General features: G+C 40.6%; 1 protein-coding gene across 10 annotated transcripts in view; it reads right to left on the bottom strand.

The window, feature by feature from the left end:
* The window catches only part of LOC125450835 (tight junction protein ZO-2-like), a 121,929-nt gene that overhangs the window by 22,326 nt on the left and 85,028 nt on the right, over positions 1-14,575 (bottom strand). For all 10 annotated transcript variants that reach the window (XM_048527148.2, XM_048527153.2, XM_048527146.2 and 7 more), the window contains exons 8-11: positions 10,553-10,664; positions 9,292-9,419; positions 6,979-7,057; positions 1,105-1,255 (exon numbers count right to left, since the gene is read on the bottom strand). In XM_048527148.2, the coding sequence (XP_048383105.2) occupies positions 1,105-1,255; positions 6,979-7,057; positions 9,292-9,419; positions 10,553-10,664 (470 nt within the window). The remainder of the gene's footprint in view (positions 1-1,104; positions 1,256-6,978; positions 7,058-9,291; positions 9,420-10,552; positions 10,665-14,575) is intronic.

Genomic DNA, 14,575 nt, shown 5'->3' with positions numbered 1-14,575 from the left:
TTAGCTTAGTGTACATCCTTTTTAAAAAGCAAGTTATCAATTAATCCCACTTTGTCTTCCCCACTCTTTCAAAACTGTTTTCTCAAGCATTTTCCAAATTTTGTTTTTGGAAGTTACTATGGATCCGCTTCCACTGCCCTTTCAGGTCATAAAAAAAAACTTACTGGGCGAAGTAAGTTCTTTTGTGCCTTCTGGAGTTTTGGTTATTAAACCTGCAACATTTGCTTTATTGAAAAAAAAAACAACCAACTACCAAAAACTATTTGTATTTTCTTATTCCCAAACGCTCTTTGTATCACGTAGCGGCTACTTTAGCCCATGACTCTCTTCCCTGTACCACTCTGCAACAGGGGCATACTGCTCCAATACTAGTCAATCCCTCGCAATTCATTCTTCTATTAAAATTCAATTAAGATTAATGTTTAACATTTAAGTTGCAACAAGATTTACAGAGAGCAAAAAGGGGGAAGTTAGATTGCACTACTGATACAAATCTGAGACTTTAAAAGCTTTCACAAATATAATCAACCTAGGATGGTTATTATTTAACGCAATTCTAAATCTACAGTTGAAACAGACTGTCCAAGAGTTCTTCAAAAAGTCCGAAGCAATTCACGGCTCAATTGATTCTTGCAATGTGCAGGCAGAATAGATGTGAATTTGCTTTATGGAACTTCTAATGGCTTGGTTTCTACCAGTGATGCATTGGAGCCTAAATAACCTTCTTTTTTTAAATCATGTTTAAAGATTATCATAGCCAGTAGAGTTTAAAAATCAAATGACAGATCTGTACACAAGCTGTTCCGATTTTTGATAGTATTAACATTAATACCCCTATCTATCACACTCAACCAACTTAGGAACCAAATGGAACACACGAACTTTCCAGCTGGAAACAAACAGATATTCTAATCTTGGACCAGTTTGCCCAAATCACTCATTCATTGCTCCCACATGTTGCATGGTTTCCCATTTAAATTTAAAGAGCCATTTATTATTCTCAATTCTACCTTGGTTCATTTCACAGCTCTAACTTCTGATTTTACCAGCCCAATGATGTGGACTTTTTTTTAAAAACTGCTCATCCCCAGTTGTTACCTTTACCTTAAGTAGTTGATCTCCTTCCTCGAGCCCTTCATTCTCAGCAGGACTCCCGTCTTGCACACCAGCCACAAAGATGCCGACATCATTACCACCAGCTAACCGCAGCCCAACACTATCACCTTTCCTGAACTGCACCATTTTTGTACCAGGGCTTGGTGTGTGTTGGGGGGGGGGGGGGTGGAAAAGAGAGAAAGAAGATAAAGTTAATAAAACGCTCATCACAAAGACATCAGTGAGCTGGAGTTCAACTGTCCAAACTGTCAGGGAATAGTATGTGAATTTAAACACCATGGTATCAAGAGTTTGCACACGTGAGAGAGAATGTTAAGGTGATTCAGGACAGGGTGAGAATTCCAGAATAGCTATTTCTAAACAGCTGCTGACTCTGGAAAACCATATCCTATATTTGTCATAATATCAACTTGCTCTGTTACAGAAATGAAAACTTCTTTTAAAAAAATACACACGTGGTTTGACTGTCTAGCTTCATCTCATTTGTAATGTTTAATCCTGGCACTCCCACCCCAGCAGCACTGTGGGTATAGCCACACCTCTTGGACTACAGCTCTCCACAAGGCAAACAGCCAGCAATTCTCATTTCCCACAGAAGAACGTAAAAATTCCAAGTCACTTATTTCACTAACATTTTAAAATATTTGAAGAATTTTATTTCCTCCTTTGCTGTCAGAGAAAAAAATTCTGATGTGATTGATGACGTCTTCATTGATAACACCACTGTCGCTGGATGTCAGGCAATCCCTCAGATTTGGTGCCAAATTCAAATCTGGCATCCAGAAAACAGAATTCCACACCACCAAAGTTGGTTAGAATTTTGTGGGCACCTTTCTGAGAAATCAGTAATGACCACTGTCACCAGAAGCCACAGGTCATTAAGGCTCATTTACAAATTGAGGGGCTATGCTCTGTCTAAATTAACTGCTACACTTACCTCTGTTACAATGGCTGCATTTCAGAAGTAGTTCATTGATATCATGACATGCTTCATGTGCAAAGATATGGAAGGACAGTGCATAAAAGCAGAGGCATTCCCACTTGTGGAAGGACCAAAATGAAGGATTGCAGAGAGGTGTCACTCACTGATCAGATGGGGAACTCAGGAGAAACCGCTTCGCTCAGTTGGTGGCTACAATTTGGAACTGGTTATTACAGAGAATATTTGTAGTGAATAGCATAGATGAAGTGAATAGCATAAAGGGAAGCACATATGAAGGAGACAGGAATAGAAGGATATACAGAGAGGGGGAGATTAGGAATAGCCTGGACAGAGTGGACATTGGAAAAATGTTTCCATTAGCAGGAGAGACTAGGACCTGAGGGCACAGCCTTATGGTAAACGGAAGACCCTTTAGGATGGAGACAAGAAGAAACTTCAGTCAGAGTGTGGTGAATCAGTGGAATTCACATTGCCACAGAAGGCTGAGGAGGCCAGGTCATGGAGCGAGAGCTTCTTGATTAGTAAGGGGATCAAAGGTTACATGGAGAAAGCAGAAGTATGGAGGGGGGGGGGGGGGGGTCGAGAAATTTAATCAGCCATGACTGAATGGCAGAGCAGACTCGATGGGCCAGATGGCCTAATTTCTGCTCTTATGTCTTTCAGTACAAGGTAGATAAAGGCCTTCTTGAGAACTCAACTGCAAAGATCCGAGCTGATTTGTCTGTCTGATATGCATATCAGATAAAATCAAAATGGTACAGAGTCACACATGGAGACATGTTCCCAAATGTTGATCAAAAAGCAGCAGCTTTTAAAAGAATATTGTAAATTGAAAGGACTGAGGCGCAGAAAGGTTGGAGGAAGGAATTCCAGAGTTTAGGGCTCAGTAATCTGTGCAATAGCAATGGAAATTAGGGATGTGCAAGAAGCCAGAGCTGGAGGAGCACACAGCACAGATCTTGTGACAGTTGTGCAGCTGAAAGAATAAGTGAATATAAAAATACACCCTCCTCCAACAGTTCTCTTAATTTTTTCAAAGTTCAGGACAAAAAAAAACACCAAGTCACTAAACAGCATTCAGCAGAAAAAGCAAAAATACACAATTAGAAAAGCACTAAAACATGCACTGAGAGTCTCTCTGCTTGGGTCAAAATGCTAACGGGGCTTAACCTTCCCAGGCCCACCCTGGGACCTAGCAACATTCATTTTGAGGGGTGAGCAAGACTTAGACAGTTGGAGAGAGAAGGCTTGGGGCGTTTAAGGCTTGAGGACTGTTGGGTGTTTCAATCATTTTTCTTCAACAAACAGACAAAAAAGAAACTTCAGTGTCAAGTTACTGATACAGGCTTTTCAACCAAATGACGCATCAGCATCTATGCACGTTCTGCAGGGTCAATCTGGCACAACTCACAGGGAACCCCATCAGGCCAGAGTGAAAATCCAACATTTTGGGCCATCTGCACTTAAGTTGGATTTGCACAAACCAGGAAGTTGCTAGACACCACACTCCCAACCTTTGAGCACTTTGTTTTCACACCCCCACGCCCACACACAATTTAATTCATTCACAGGATGCGGATTCACTCGCCAGGCAGCATTTATTGCCAATCCCTAATTGCCCTGAGGGCAGCTGAGAGTCAATCACATTACTGTAGGTCTACAGTCACAGACCAGACAGGGTAAGGATGGCAGATTTCCTTTCCTGAAGGACATTGGTGAACCAGATAGGCTTTTCCTAACAACTGTCACAGTTTCTTTATTTGTTATAAAAAACATTGAACACTGAAATGCTGACTGGTGCATTCTGCACAGCCAGTCTAGTAATTGAGAGTCTACTTTGTCATTTGAAGGCAGGGTTATATTTTGATAAAGGACACATGTGGTCACCTATGAAGCAGTTAGAGTCAAGAAGCCACATGATGGAACCTCCAGGGATAGGTCCAGAATTAGTAAATTGAGCCCTTCCAGAAAATAAACAGATTGGCCACAAATTGTCCAGGATATAAACTGACCTTGACAGCAGCATCATTTGTTAAAGTCAGAGTAAAAATAGATGTACCCCAGCAAAACATGAGGCAGCGCACATCAAGATGTAGGAAAGCATTTCAATAAAAAACAAAGACTGGATTCAGACCATTACATATTTCTCAATACCTACATGTTAGGATTCCAGCAGCTTGAGTGCACAGTTTACACTCAGTATAAAGTGCGTTTACACTCTGAAAACAGGGGAAGCAATTTAAAATGAGTTTTTAAACACACGCTGTTGTCTTCCCTGTTTTTCTTCAGAAAGCAATTTACTATTAAAAGCATCCCTTTCAACGAAAACAAGGACTTCCACAATCCAGTTCTCAGCCACAACTTCAGATCTTTCTGGAGAAACTAAAATATTGAGTTTGTTACTTCCTTATACAATTATTGCTAAACCACTGGAATTAAGATGTTGATTAAAAGGAAGGAACTCGTTCTCCCTTTATCCAAAAAAGGGAGAGAACAGACTTGACAGGCTGAACACAGTCTCCTCCTGCACTGTTACATTGTACGAATACCAGCAACTGCCTATTTTGTTTGCATCTTAAAGAGGGACTCACATTCGTGTCAATGCAAATGCAAGTTTGATGTTGAACATGTGACAACTGCCCATGATAGTCATTCCAAAAGGAGACAAGTATACATGCTGGAAAATGCTTAGGACCCACCAGACAACCTATCTGTTCCAGCAACAAAACATATAACTTTGTGTCAGAAGCAGAGACCCAGTGTGCATTTGATAATGATTAGATATGTTAGAAAAACAAATCGGAAATAGGCAGCGTTAGCTGATAACTGTGCAACAATGTGTTGCATTGTATCTTCTAATTCACAGGCTGGAGTAGAATGGGTTTTGAGAGGTGGAGATGGAAGAAATAATGGAGGCAGCAGAAAGAATCGTCAGGGCTAAGCATTTCACTGTTAAGGTGGCCTGACATTACTATTACTCAGGCAGCTACTTCAAGTTTATCTTCCTCCTTCGAATGCAATGTGATTAGGACAAATAACGATTGTAAAGTGATGAACTCTACACAGATTCAGTCACAGAATTAAATAACAGATGCACACAAGGCTAGTCCACCAACGTTGGATGTTACTAAAGTGTCAAACGTTAAAAGATAGCTTTTTTTTTTGCAAAATCTATACAGTCTGATAGTTCCATATGCCAGATGAGAGTTAGCCTACCCGATCAGGAGATCTTTCTGTTCATTTCTCCTCAGATATTTATCCAGTTAAAAGGGTTAAATGTTTGGGTCATTCACCTTAACCATCCTTATGTAGAACTATACCTACACATATTTCTCAGCAATTCCCTAATGGAATTGTTAAGTACTGTCATACTTATGCGTACTAGGTCTGAATTCTACAAGTGGAAACAAACAATATTCAACTTGCTCAGCCAACTCTGTCACCTCGCATGGAGACCTACACCTTAAAGTTGATGAGGTTCTCTACACCAACAACATACATTTGTACAGTGCCTGAGGTAGCTAAGTGCCTCAGGATGTTAACCAGGAGTACTATAAAACAAGTCTGATAGCCAGCCATATAAGCAAGTATTAAAGTGTGCATGCAGCAAGCATAACTAAATAGTGATGGAAAAAACCAAGTTAGGGAATATTTGGAGGTAGTAGAAACTGAAGATGCTGGAGTATCTGAGATAACAAGGTGTAGAGCTGGATGAACACAGCAGCAGGCCAAGCAGCAGAGGAGCAGGAAGGCTGAAGATTCGGGCCTAGACGCTTCTTCAGAAATGGCATTTCACTGTTCAATCGCGTTACAGCCCATTCACGTTAATGAGTTATAGCAGGACTAGCTGCAGTAGTTTTAAATGACCTCAACTTAACAGAGGATAGAATTGTCTCAGGGGAGATAATTATTTCTAGTGTACTGCTGACTTCAGTATTCAGAGGTGACAAGGATTAATGAGGGTTTCAGCAGATGTGTTAAGGTGGGCAAGGTTACGGGTAGAAATGGACTGTCTTAGTGATGTAATAAGTACAAAATCAGGAGCTCATCCCAATGAAATAACTCCAAGACTGCAAGCAAACTGGCTTAATCTCAGATTGTGCCAAAACAGAGGACAGCATTTGTGTTTTCAACCTGAAGTCTGGAAGAGAGACCAAAAAGAACAATAGCTTCATCCTGCCTAATACTTAAATTAAAATGGAATGACTACCTACCCTCTGGTGGATATTTCATAAGCAGTCAGATTCTTAGCTATTGCTGAACAGCTCGTTGTTATCAGACTAGATGTGAAAACTAATGTTGCATTTTCAGATGATGTCTCCAAGAGTCAGCGTGTGCATGGGAAATAGCAGAAGGCCAAGAATAGATACTTGGTGCTCACCAGAGCTAATGAAGTTGGGGTAGGAAACAAAGCCATTCGTAGGAGATTCCCCGGTTGTGATTAACTGGCTAAAGAATGACAGCAGGCAGGTTAGAGCAGTCCCATTCTGCTGGATAACAGTGGAATGGCTTCTTTTTTGGGATTTTTGTGGTGCAGTGGTAGTGAGCCTCTCTCTGGACCGAGAGAGCCAGGTTCAAGTCCCATCGGCTCCAGGAGGTGCATAATAACATCTCTGAACAGTGGAGTGGTGTTGGAACAGGATTGACTCTGCCAAATACTGCAGACAGGTTGCAAAGGACCAGGAGGAAACATAACTTCACTATCCTGACATGCTCGATATCACAAGATACCTTTAGCTAACAATACTCTTATCAATCCCAGATTTAAAACTGACAAACCAATTATTATTTGTGGAAACTTCAACCATTCTGTGTGTGGATGTGTTTGCTAATGTCACTGAAAGGTCTGGCTCTAATTTTTAGCCTGTGACCCTGGTCCTAGATTTACTAAATAACATTGAGACCTTCTCTTTACTTACCCATATATTTCTTCATCCTCTGGACTAGGGTGTAGAAATTTCTTAGGAGCCCTCACCACTGGTTCTTCTACTTTAGGGACTGTTTAAAAATACAAAAAAAATATATTGCATTATAAAATAAAAAGGCTCTCACAGCTTCTTCTGAAAGGTTGAGTGTAAAGTGCCAAGTTGAGATTAGATGATGACACATGCACAGGAACCTAAAAGCACCTCATTTAGCAATTTGGTTCAATGTTCCCAATTTGAATAACTGAAAAGCAGGAGGTGGTACAATGATACAGCACTGGAGGCTGACAGTCAGCTATCATATGTGCATCAATTCTTAGGAAACAGTGCAAATGGTATGACCTGCATGCTCTTCCTTATAGCTCTGCAACCACATTTTCTCTCAACTACTTAACAAATTTCCTTTGGAAGGTTAATATTGAAATTTGCCTCCAAACTTTCACATTGCAGATCATAACATCTTAACTGAGCCAAAAACAGTTTGACTGTCTTGCTCAAGGCAAGAGTTTGGCCATAAAAACAGCTGTAGTAAGGAGACAATTTGAAGGCTTAAACTGCTCTAAAGAGATTTTTCATCTGTGAGCAAAAAAACAAAAAAAGGCAATGTTTCATAGACCATTCAAAAACACTATGCCCAAAGGCAGGTCCTTGGCTCATTGTCTGATGATACTTCACCCCGAGTCATCATCTTTGTCATTTTAAGAACACTGGTATCTTGCCTTTACCTTCAACTCAAGGAGGCAGGTCTTCGGTCTCACTTTGAACGGGAGTCAAATACTGCTGGTGGTAAATGTGACCCATGCAATGAGCTGACCGGCCTCCTCATACATCAGAAATATAACTGAAGATTTTTTCTCCCCTATTCATTTGTGGGATGAGGGCATCGCTGGCTGGCCAGGCATTTCTTGCCCATCCCTAGCTGCCCTTGGGAAGGTGATGATGAGCTGCCTTCTTGAACCTGCTGTGGGTTGACCCACAATTCTATTCAGGAGTGAATTCCAGGTTTCTGACCCAACGACAGTGAAGGAATTTCCAAATCAGGATGGTGAGTGGCTTGGAGATAGTGGCATTCCCATACATCTGCTGCCCTTGTCCTTCTGGATGGAAGTGGTCGTGGGTTTGAAAGGTGCTGTCTGAGGATCTTTGGTGAATTTCTGCAATGCATCCTGTTGCTGCTACTGAGGTTTGGTGGTGGAGGAAGTGAACGTTTGTCGATATAGGGCCAATCAAGCGGGCTGCTTTATTGCAGATGGTGTCAAGCTTCTTGAGTGCTGTTGGCGCTGCATTCATCCAGGCAAGTGGGGAGTATTCCATCACACTCATGACTTGCACCTTGTAGACGGTAGACCAGCTTTGAGGAGGCGAATTACTCACCACAGTATTTCTAGCTTCTGCCCTTTTCTTGGAGCCACTGTGTTTATGTGGGGGGTCCAGTTGGGTTTCTGGTCAATGATAACTCCCAAATGTTTTTAGTGGGGAATTCAATGATAGTTACACCATTGAATGTCAAGGGGCAATGGTCAGATTGTCTCTTATTGGTGATGGTCATAGCCTGGCATTTGTGTGGCGCTAACATCACTTGCCACTTGTCAGTCCAAGCCTGGATATTGTCCAGAGCTTGTTGCATTTGAACATGGACTACTTCAGTATCAGAGTCGCCGTGAATGGCACTGAACATTGTGCAAACATGTATGAACATTCCCACTTCTGACCTTCTTAGAAGGAAGGTCATTCATGAAGTAGCTGAAGATGGTTAGGTGAAGAAACTACTGCAGAGATGTCCTGGAGCGGAGATGACTCACCTTCTACAACCATGACCATCATCTTATACGTTAGGTATGTCTCCAGAGAATTTGCCCTTATTACCTATTAATTGACTTAATCAATTGGAACCAGGTGTTTGGGTCGATCTGGCTTTATGTAGTGGCGAGTCCTCATTTCAACAATGAGGAAGCAAAAGTTGCTATAATCCCAAATGTTCATAAGCTGCTCTGAGGAGCGAAAGAGAGCACGCAAAAAGTGAACAGTGGAGTGTCTACCCAGCACATCACATGTTTCAAGCAAGGTTGAGAAGGGACAAACTATACAGCAAGCTCACGGAATCTAGACTGTTAACATCAGTATCAAGAACCAGCTGATTGAGCTAACTGATCTGCATTTAAACAATACAGACACACACAGCCCTTCCCAGATAACATGGTGTAGAGCTGGATGAACACACCTGGCCAAGCAGCATCAGAGGAGCAGGAAGGCTGACGTTTCGGGCCTAGACCCTTCTTCAGCCTTTCCCAACCAACTTGTGCCTACCTCTGTAATCAGGGTCATCCAGTTCCTCCTTCTCAGAGTCAACTGCAGCAGGCAAATCACTCTTTGTTGCAAAAGGTGTGGGCATAGCTCCCATTCGTGCCAATCTATGGGAAGGCTCCTCTCTAGAACTTTGCAAACAAAAACATTTAAAAATAACCAATCACAAAAAAAATTCCAAAGTCAGAGGAACTCAATTGACACAACAAATAAGGAGAGGGGAGAGAAATAAAAGAAAAGCACTGCTACAAACAGAAAAGACTCAGTAAATCAGGTGGCATTTGTTGATGACATGCTTAGACATGAGGGAGGATACAGAAGACCGTAAACGGTGAACTGGAGTTACAAAAATTCCATCTGCCTTGTTGCAAGGTGAATACAGCTAGTAATAATCAGGAGCAAACCAAATAAGCACAGGAGTATTCCAAGATAATAAAATGGGAGGCTGGATGAACACAGCAGGCCAAGCAGCATCTCAGGAGCACAAAAGCTGACGTTTCGGGCCTAGACCCTTCATCAGAGGTAGGCACAAGTTGGTTGGGAAAGGCTGATGAAGGGTCTAGGCCCTAAACGTCAGCTTTTGTGCTCCTGAGATGCTGTTTGGCCTGCTGTGTTCATCCAGCCTCACATTTTATTATCTTGGAATTCTCCAGCATCTGCAGTTCCCATTATCTCTGATACTATTTTAAGCACAGGAGTAAACCAATTCAAGGGAATCGCGATAGAACCAGGAGGAAGTTATGGTGGGAGGAAGCTTGTGTGGAGTACAAAGACCAGCAAATAGCATTTACAACACAGAAAGCAACTTGTCACAAGTAAAACTAACATTAAGACAGACTAATGATGCAAGTAAAGAATAAAATCAATTCCAAAAACAATCATGCATTTTCAGGTCTTGCTTCTTGTCATCTATGATCCCCAGTCACGTTTTTCCTCTGTAGCAGTTTCATAGCAATTGGGACTGCTCTCAATTAAAAACGACAACAATCACCTGTTTATTTAGGGCCCAGTCTAGACATGCTAAAACATATATCTTGCTTTTCAGCAATATTCAAAAACATATTGCTGAAGCTTTTCATCTTGAACACAAATCAAGACCATGTGAGATTGTCGTTATCATTTGAGGTTTTGTAGTCTTGCAATTACCTTGATGTGCAAGACAAAAAGCTTCAACAACATGTCTCTGTTGTAATAGCCAAAAATAGATTTTTATTTTTATGGAAGGGAAAGGAATAAAGGTCAAATAAAGAAAAACCCCAGGTACCTTTTCTTGTCAACAATTCTTCCTGAAGAATGTGAAGAAACATCAGACGGTGGTGATCTTCTTTCCTCTGGGGGTGGTGAATAGGACGGATTCGATTCAATTTCAGAAATATCTAAACCAAAACAGATAGAATTTTTTTAGGGAACTGTACAGTGCACTTCCTGGAACACAACATGCACAATGATAAACTCAATAGGTGGCTAGTTGGATCGTGTTTACACAATTATCTTAGAATCAGTGGCTCCCTGCAGTGTGGAAGCAGACCATTTGACCCACCCGAGTCCACACCAAGCCTCAGAAGAGCATTATAACTAGACCCACCCCATGCTCGTAGCCCCACATTTCCCATGGCTAACTCACCCAGCCTGCATATCCCTGGACACTACGCAATTTAGCACAGCCAAGCCACCTCAGCTGCACATCTTTGGACTGTGGAAGGAACACAGACTCCAAACCGAGCCCCCTGGAAGGTGGCACTGAACCTGGGTCCCTGGTGCTGCCAGGCCACAGTGCTAAACATCGAGGTATCATGCTGCCCTGAAATGATTAGTGTGTCATCTTGCATACATCAGGAGAAATGCAGGAATACCAAATTTCAAATGATCGTAACAATTTCTACCACTAGACACTGTTGCGATCAAGGGGATTTGCCATTCTTGTATTTGCCATGATGAGAGCAAGATGAAAAGCCTCTGCAACACGCTGAGTAACAGTAAAAAAATTTACATTTCAAAAAGGGCGCCCAGAATGCTAGCTCATTAAGCATACCGCTACACCATCATTTCCCCATTTGAACAATAAGTGAGCTTGGCAGGGTGGGAGAGAGGGAGATATAGATGAGGAATTGATTATCTCCAGTAACTGACCTTTTAAATTTTTGATCAGCGTATCCCAATTATACAGATACTGTGAGGTCAACACAATAAATCACAAGTGACACTATGGTCACCAATACTGCACCAACACAAAGTTTAACTTGAAAAGCACTCCATTGTGTGATAAAAACAATAGGAGTAGAGCCTGGTAATGAAAACAATTCCAACTGTAGTGAGATAACAAGGTGTGGAGCTGGATGAGCACAGCAGGCCAAGCAGCGTCAGAAGCAGGAAGGCTGATGTTTCCGGCCTAGACCCTTCTTCCTGCTCGGCCTGCTGTGTTCATCCAGCTCTAACCTTGTTATCTCAGATTCTCCAGCATCTGCAGTTCCTACTATCTCTCCAACTGTAGTGCTTGCATTTAGCGGAGGTTGGAGAGTCACAGTGCTTCGGTTCAACTCGTCCATGCCAACCAGATGTCCTAAATTAATCTAGTCCCATTTGCCATCATTTGGTCCATAACCCTCTAAACCTTTCCTATTCACATGAGAACAGTGAAAATGCAAAAAAAAAAGGCAAAAGTCAAACTAAATTGTGTTCAGACTCCACATATCCTAACCTCTGAAAGCTGAAACACGTTTGGCAGAGAGTCAGTTTGAAACGCACCCATTCTTGTCAGTTAGGAAAAATGGCAATACTAAACTGGAAGAGGAAGCTGGGGGATGGAGTGGTGGAGGGGGGGGCGCGGGGTGTAGAGGGAGGATCTGATGGAGGTTTTTTAGAAATTATCAATGGTTTGATGGGATTGATACACTTCTTGGGGAGACCAGAACTACAGACCATGAAAAACCAAACCAAACCAAACCATCATTATTAAATCCAATAGAGAATGTAGGAGAAACCTCTTTACCCAAAGTGTGTTGAGAATGGGGTGACTGAGGCAAATAGTATATCCTGAATAAACAATAGGGAGGATATGCTATGGTGAGACAGAAGCTAGTGTGACGTACAATACCAGCATGAACCATTTTGTGTTGTACATTCTCTGCGGCAATAGAAATTTCAACCCAATTAGGTAAGAAAATAATTGCATCATTTAAAGTAAATTCAACAGCTGGGTTTGACCAGAACAAGGTAATGGTCAAATACATCAGATACAAATATTAAAAAATGTTTCTCAGCCCTCTATTCTTATTGGGTGTGGAAAGCATTTAAACTGGTTATTTCATCAATACTACATTTCATAAATGCCTATATTTTAAACACAATTGTGAAACAAAAAAAGAATTACTAAAAAGCAACTGTAAACAATTCTTTCTTCCCTACATTACCAAAAATGCCAAACTTGCAAGAAGGCATGACATCAACAATGTTAATCAAAAATACATTTGAGAAAATGGCCTTTCCAGGTCCACAAATCAGTAACCAACATAATGGTACACTTAAGGAAAATAATATTATGCAGGAACCAAAATGTTTCAAAACAACTAAAATCAATTTCTGGAACATTATTTCCTGCAGTGTGAAGCTAAAACAATTGTTTAGCTAATAATGGAAAGGAATCTTTGCTATTAGTCTACAGAGAATTGGGAAGGAAAAACACTTGCTTTACTTTTGAGAGTTGGAAAATGATTTAACAGGATAAAATTTCCTAGAGCTATAAGAATAGTGGTCTCTTGCCTGCCCCTAGCTACAGATAATTAAAAAGGTAACTAGATGACAAAGGAGAAAGATATTGGCTATGCCTTCAAGGCTGTTTTCCAGATCAGTACATTTTTAGTTTGAGAGTTAGAATTTTATTTCTGAGGTTCAGATCTGCATGAAATAGTGAGGAAGTAGATATGGCAGGAGGGGGAAAATGATAACCATAATTCTCAGAACTAAGGAAAGAACTGAAAGGGAAGGGTTTCAAAATATAGACAAATACAACACAAAATAGTTTTTTTTTAAGATAGATAAGTAAGATGCAATTGCACTTTAACCACAGTTAGACTACTTTAAAGAAGAATGCCTGCAAGATTAAAAAAGATGAAGCTAAGGATTAACACGAACAAAGAATGACCATTACATCTCAACCTACACCATCACCTCATACCCATTTCAGTATTTTTAACAAAATTGAACATTCCAAATGTATTTTTCAGGAGTGGTACAAAATTGTGCAAAAAAACCAGAGACATTGCAACGGACACTGCAGTATTCAACTGTTCGAGGTTTCATTGGGTGCGTCTGTTAACTCATCTATGTCCTGTATGTTACTTGTCAAGCTAGAAAGTAACAAACTTAAAGCAGGCAGCGAGGAATAAGAATAGACATTTTCAAAGCACTGACAAATCTTGGTATCATCTCTTCACAACATGAGCCGATGACCAGTACAAGTTGAAAAAGCAGGTTTTTGTTTAGAAGAAACATGCAAAGCACTTGAAGGTATTGCCTGGGCTAGAGGTATACAGGAGTTTCTTCATTAGTACACAATTTGGTGATCCAAGATGATGTTAATATTATAACTGGTTTTCAGAGTAAATCAATTCCTCTCATTAACTTACAATTAAAAGATAAATTGACTATGAAGAAGAAACAAGAGAGTTTGCAGAAATGTGTATTCCTTATATAAAGAAAAAGATACATGGTAAATTAGCACAAACAGGTTCCACAAGAGCTCTTCAAAAAGCTGAACAATCAAAATGAAAGGGAATGGGAACAAATAACTCATGCTTATGCAAGTACAGTCGTGTTGAGAGGGTTGACTTTTAAAAGATGCTGCTTAAAACAAATATTAGTATCATCCTTATTGAAATCTGAAACAAGAAATGGAAAAAACAAGTTTCATTTTTAATACAGTATTTTAAAAGCATCCAGTCTATTCTTCAGATCTTCAGCAAATTGCATTTATACATGCAAGGACTGGATCTTTTACTTCCGTTTAAAAAAATACACAAACTGTGGACTGAAGTGAGAAAGAGCTTTATGATAAACTAGTATTTGAGGGAAACGTGTCTATAGGTATAAAAGCAAGTAGATACCAATGGCTGGCATTATAAGCATCTGACTAAACTAGCAAGAACTGAAATTCAGATTGCACGTGATCTGGAGCCAAGAATGTCTACTTATTGGTTACCAGAAGCTGATTGGTAATTGTCACTCATCCAACAACCAATGGCAGAGACTTTTTGCTAGCCAATCACAGTGACCATTTCCTCAGCAGCTG

Source organism: Stegostoma tigrinum, chromosome 3, assembly GCF_030684315.1.
Source record: "Stegostoma tigrinum isolate sSteTig4 chromosome 3, sSteTig4.hap1, whole genome shotgun sequence".
In the NCBI taxonomy this organism is placed as follows: Eukaryota; Metazoa; Chordata; class Chondrichthyes; order Orectolobiformes; family Stegostomatidae; genus Stegostoma; species Stegostoma tigrinum.
The sequence above is the reverse complement of the archived record's forward strand: the minus strand, read 5'-3'. Positions and strand labels throughout refer to the sequence as shown.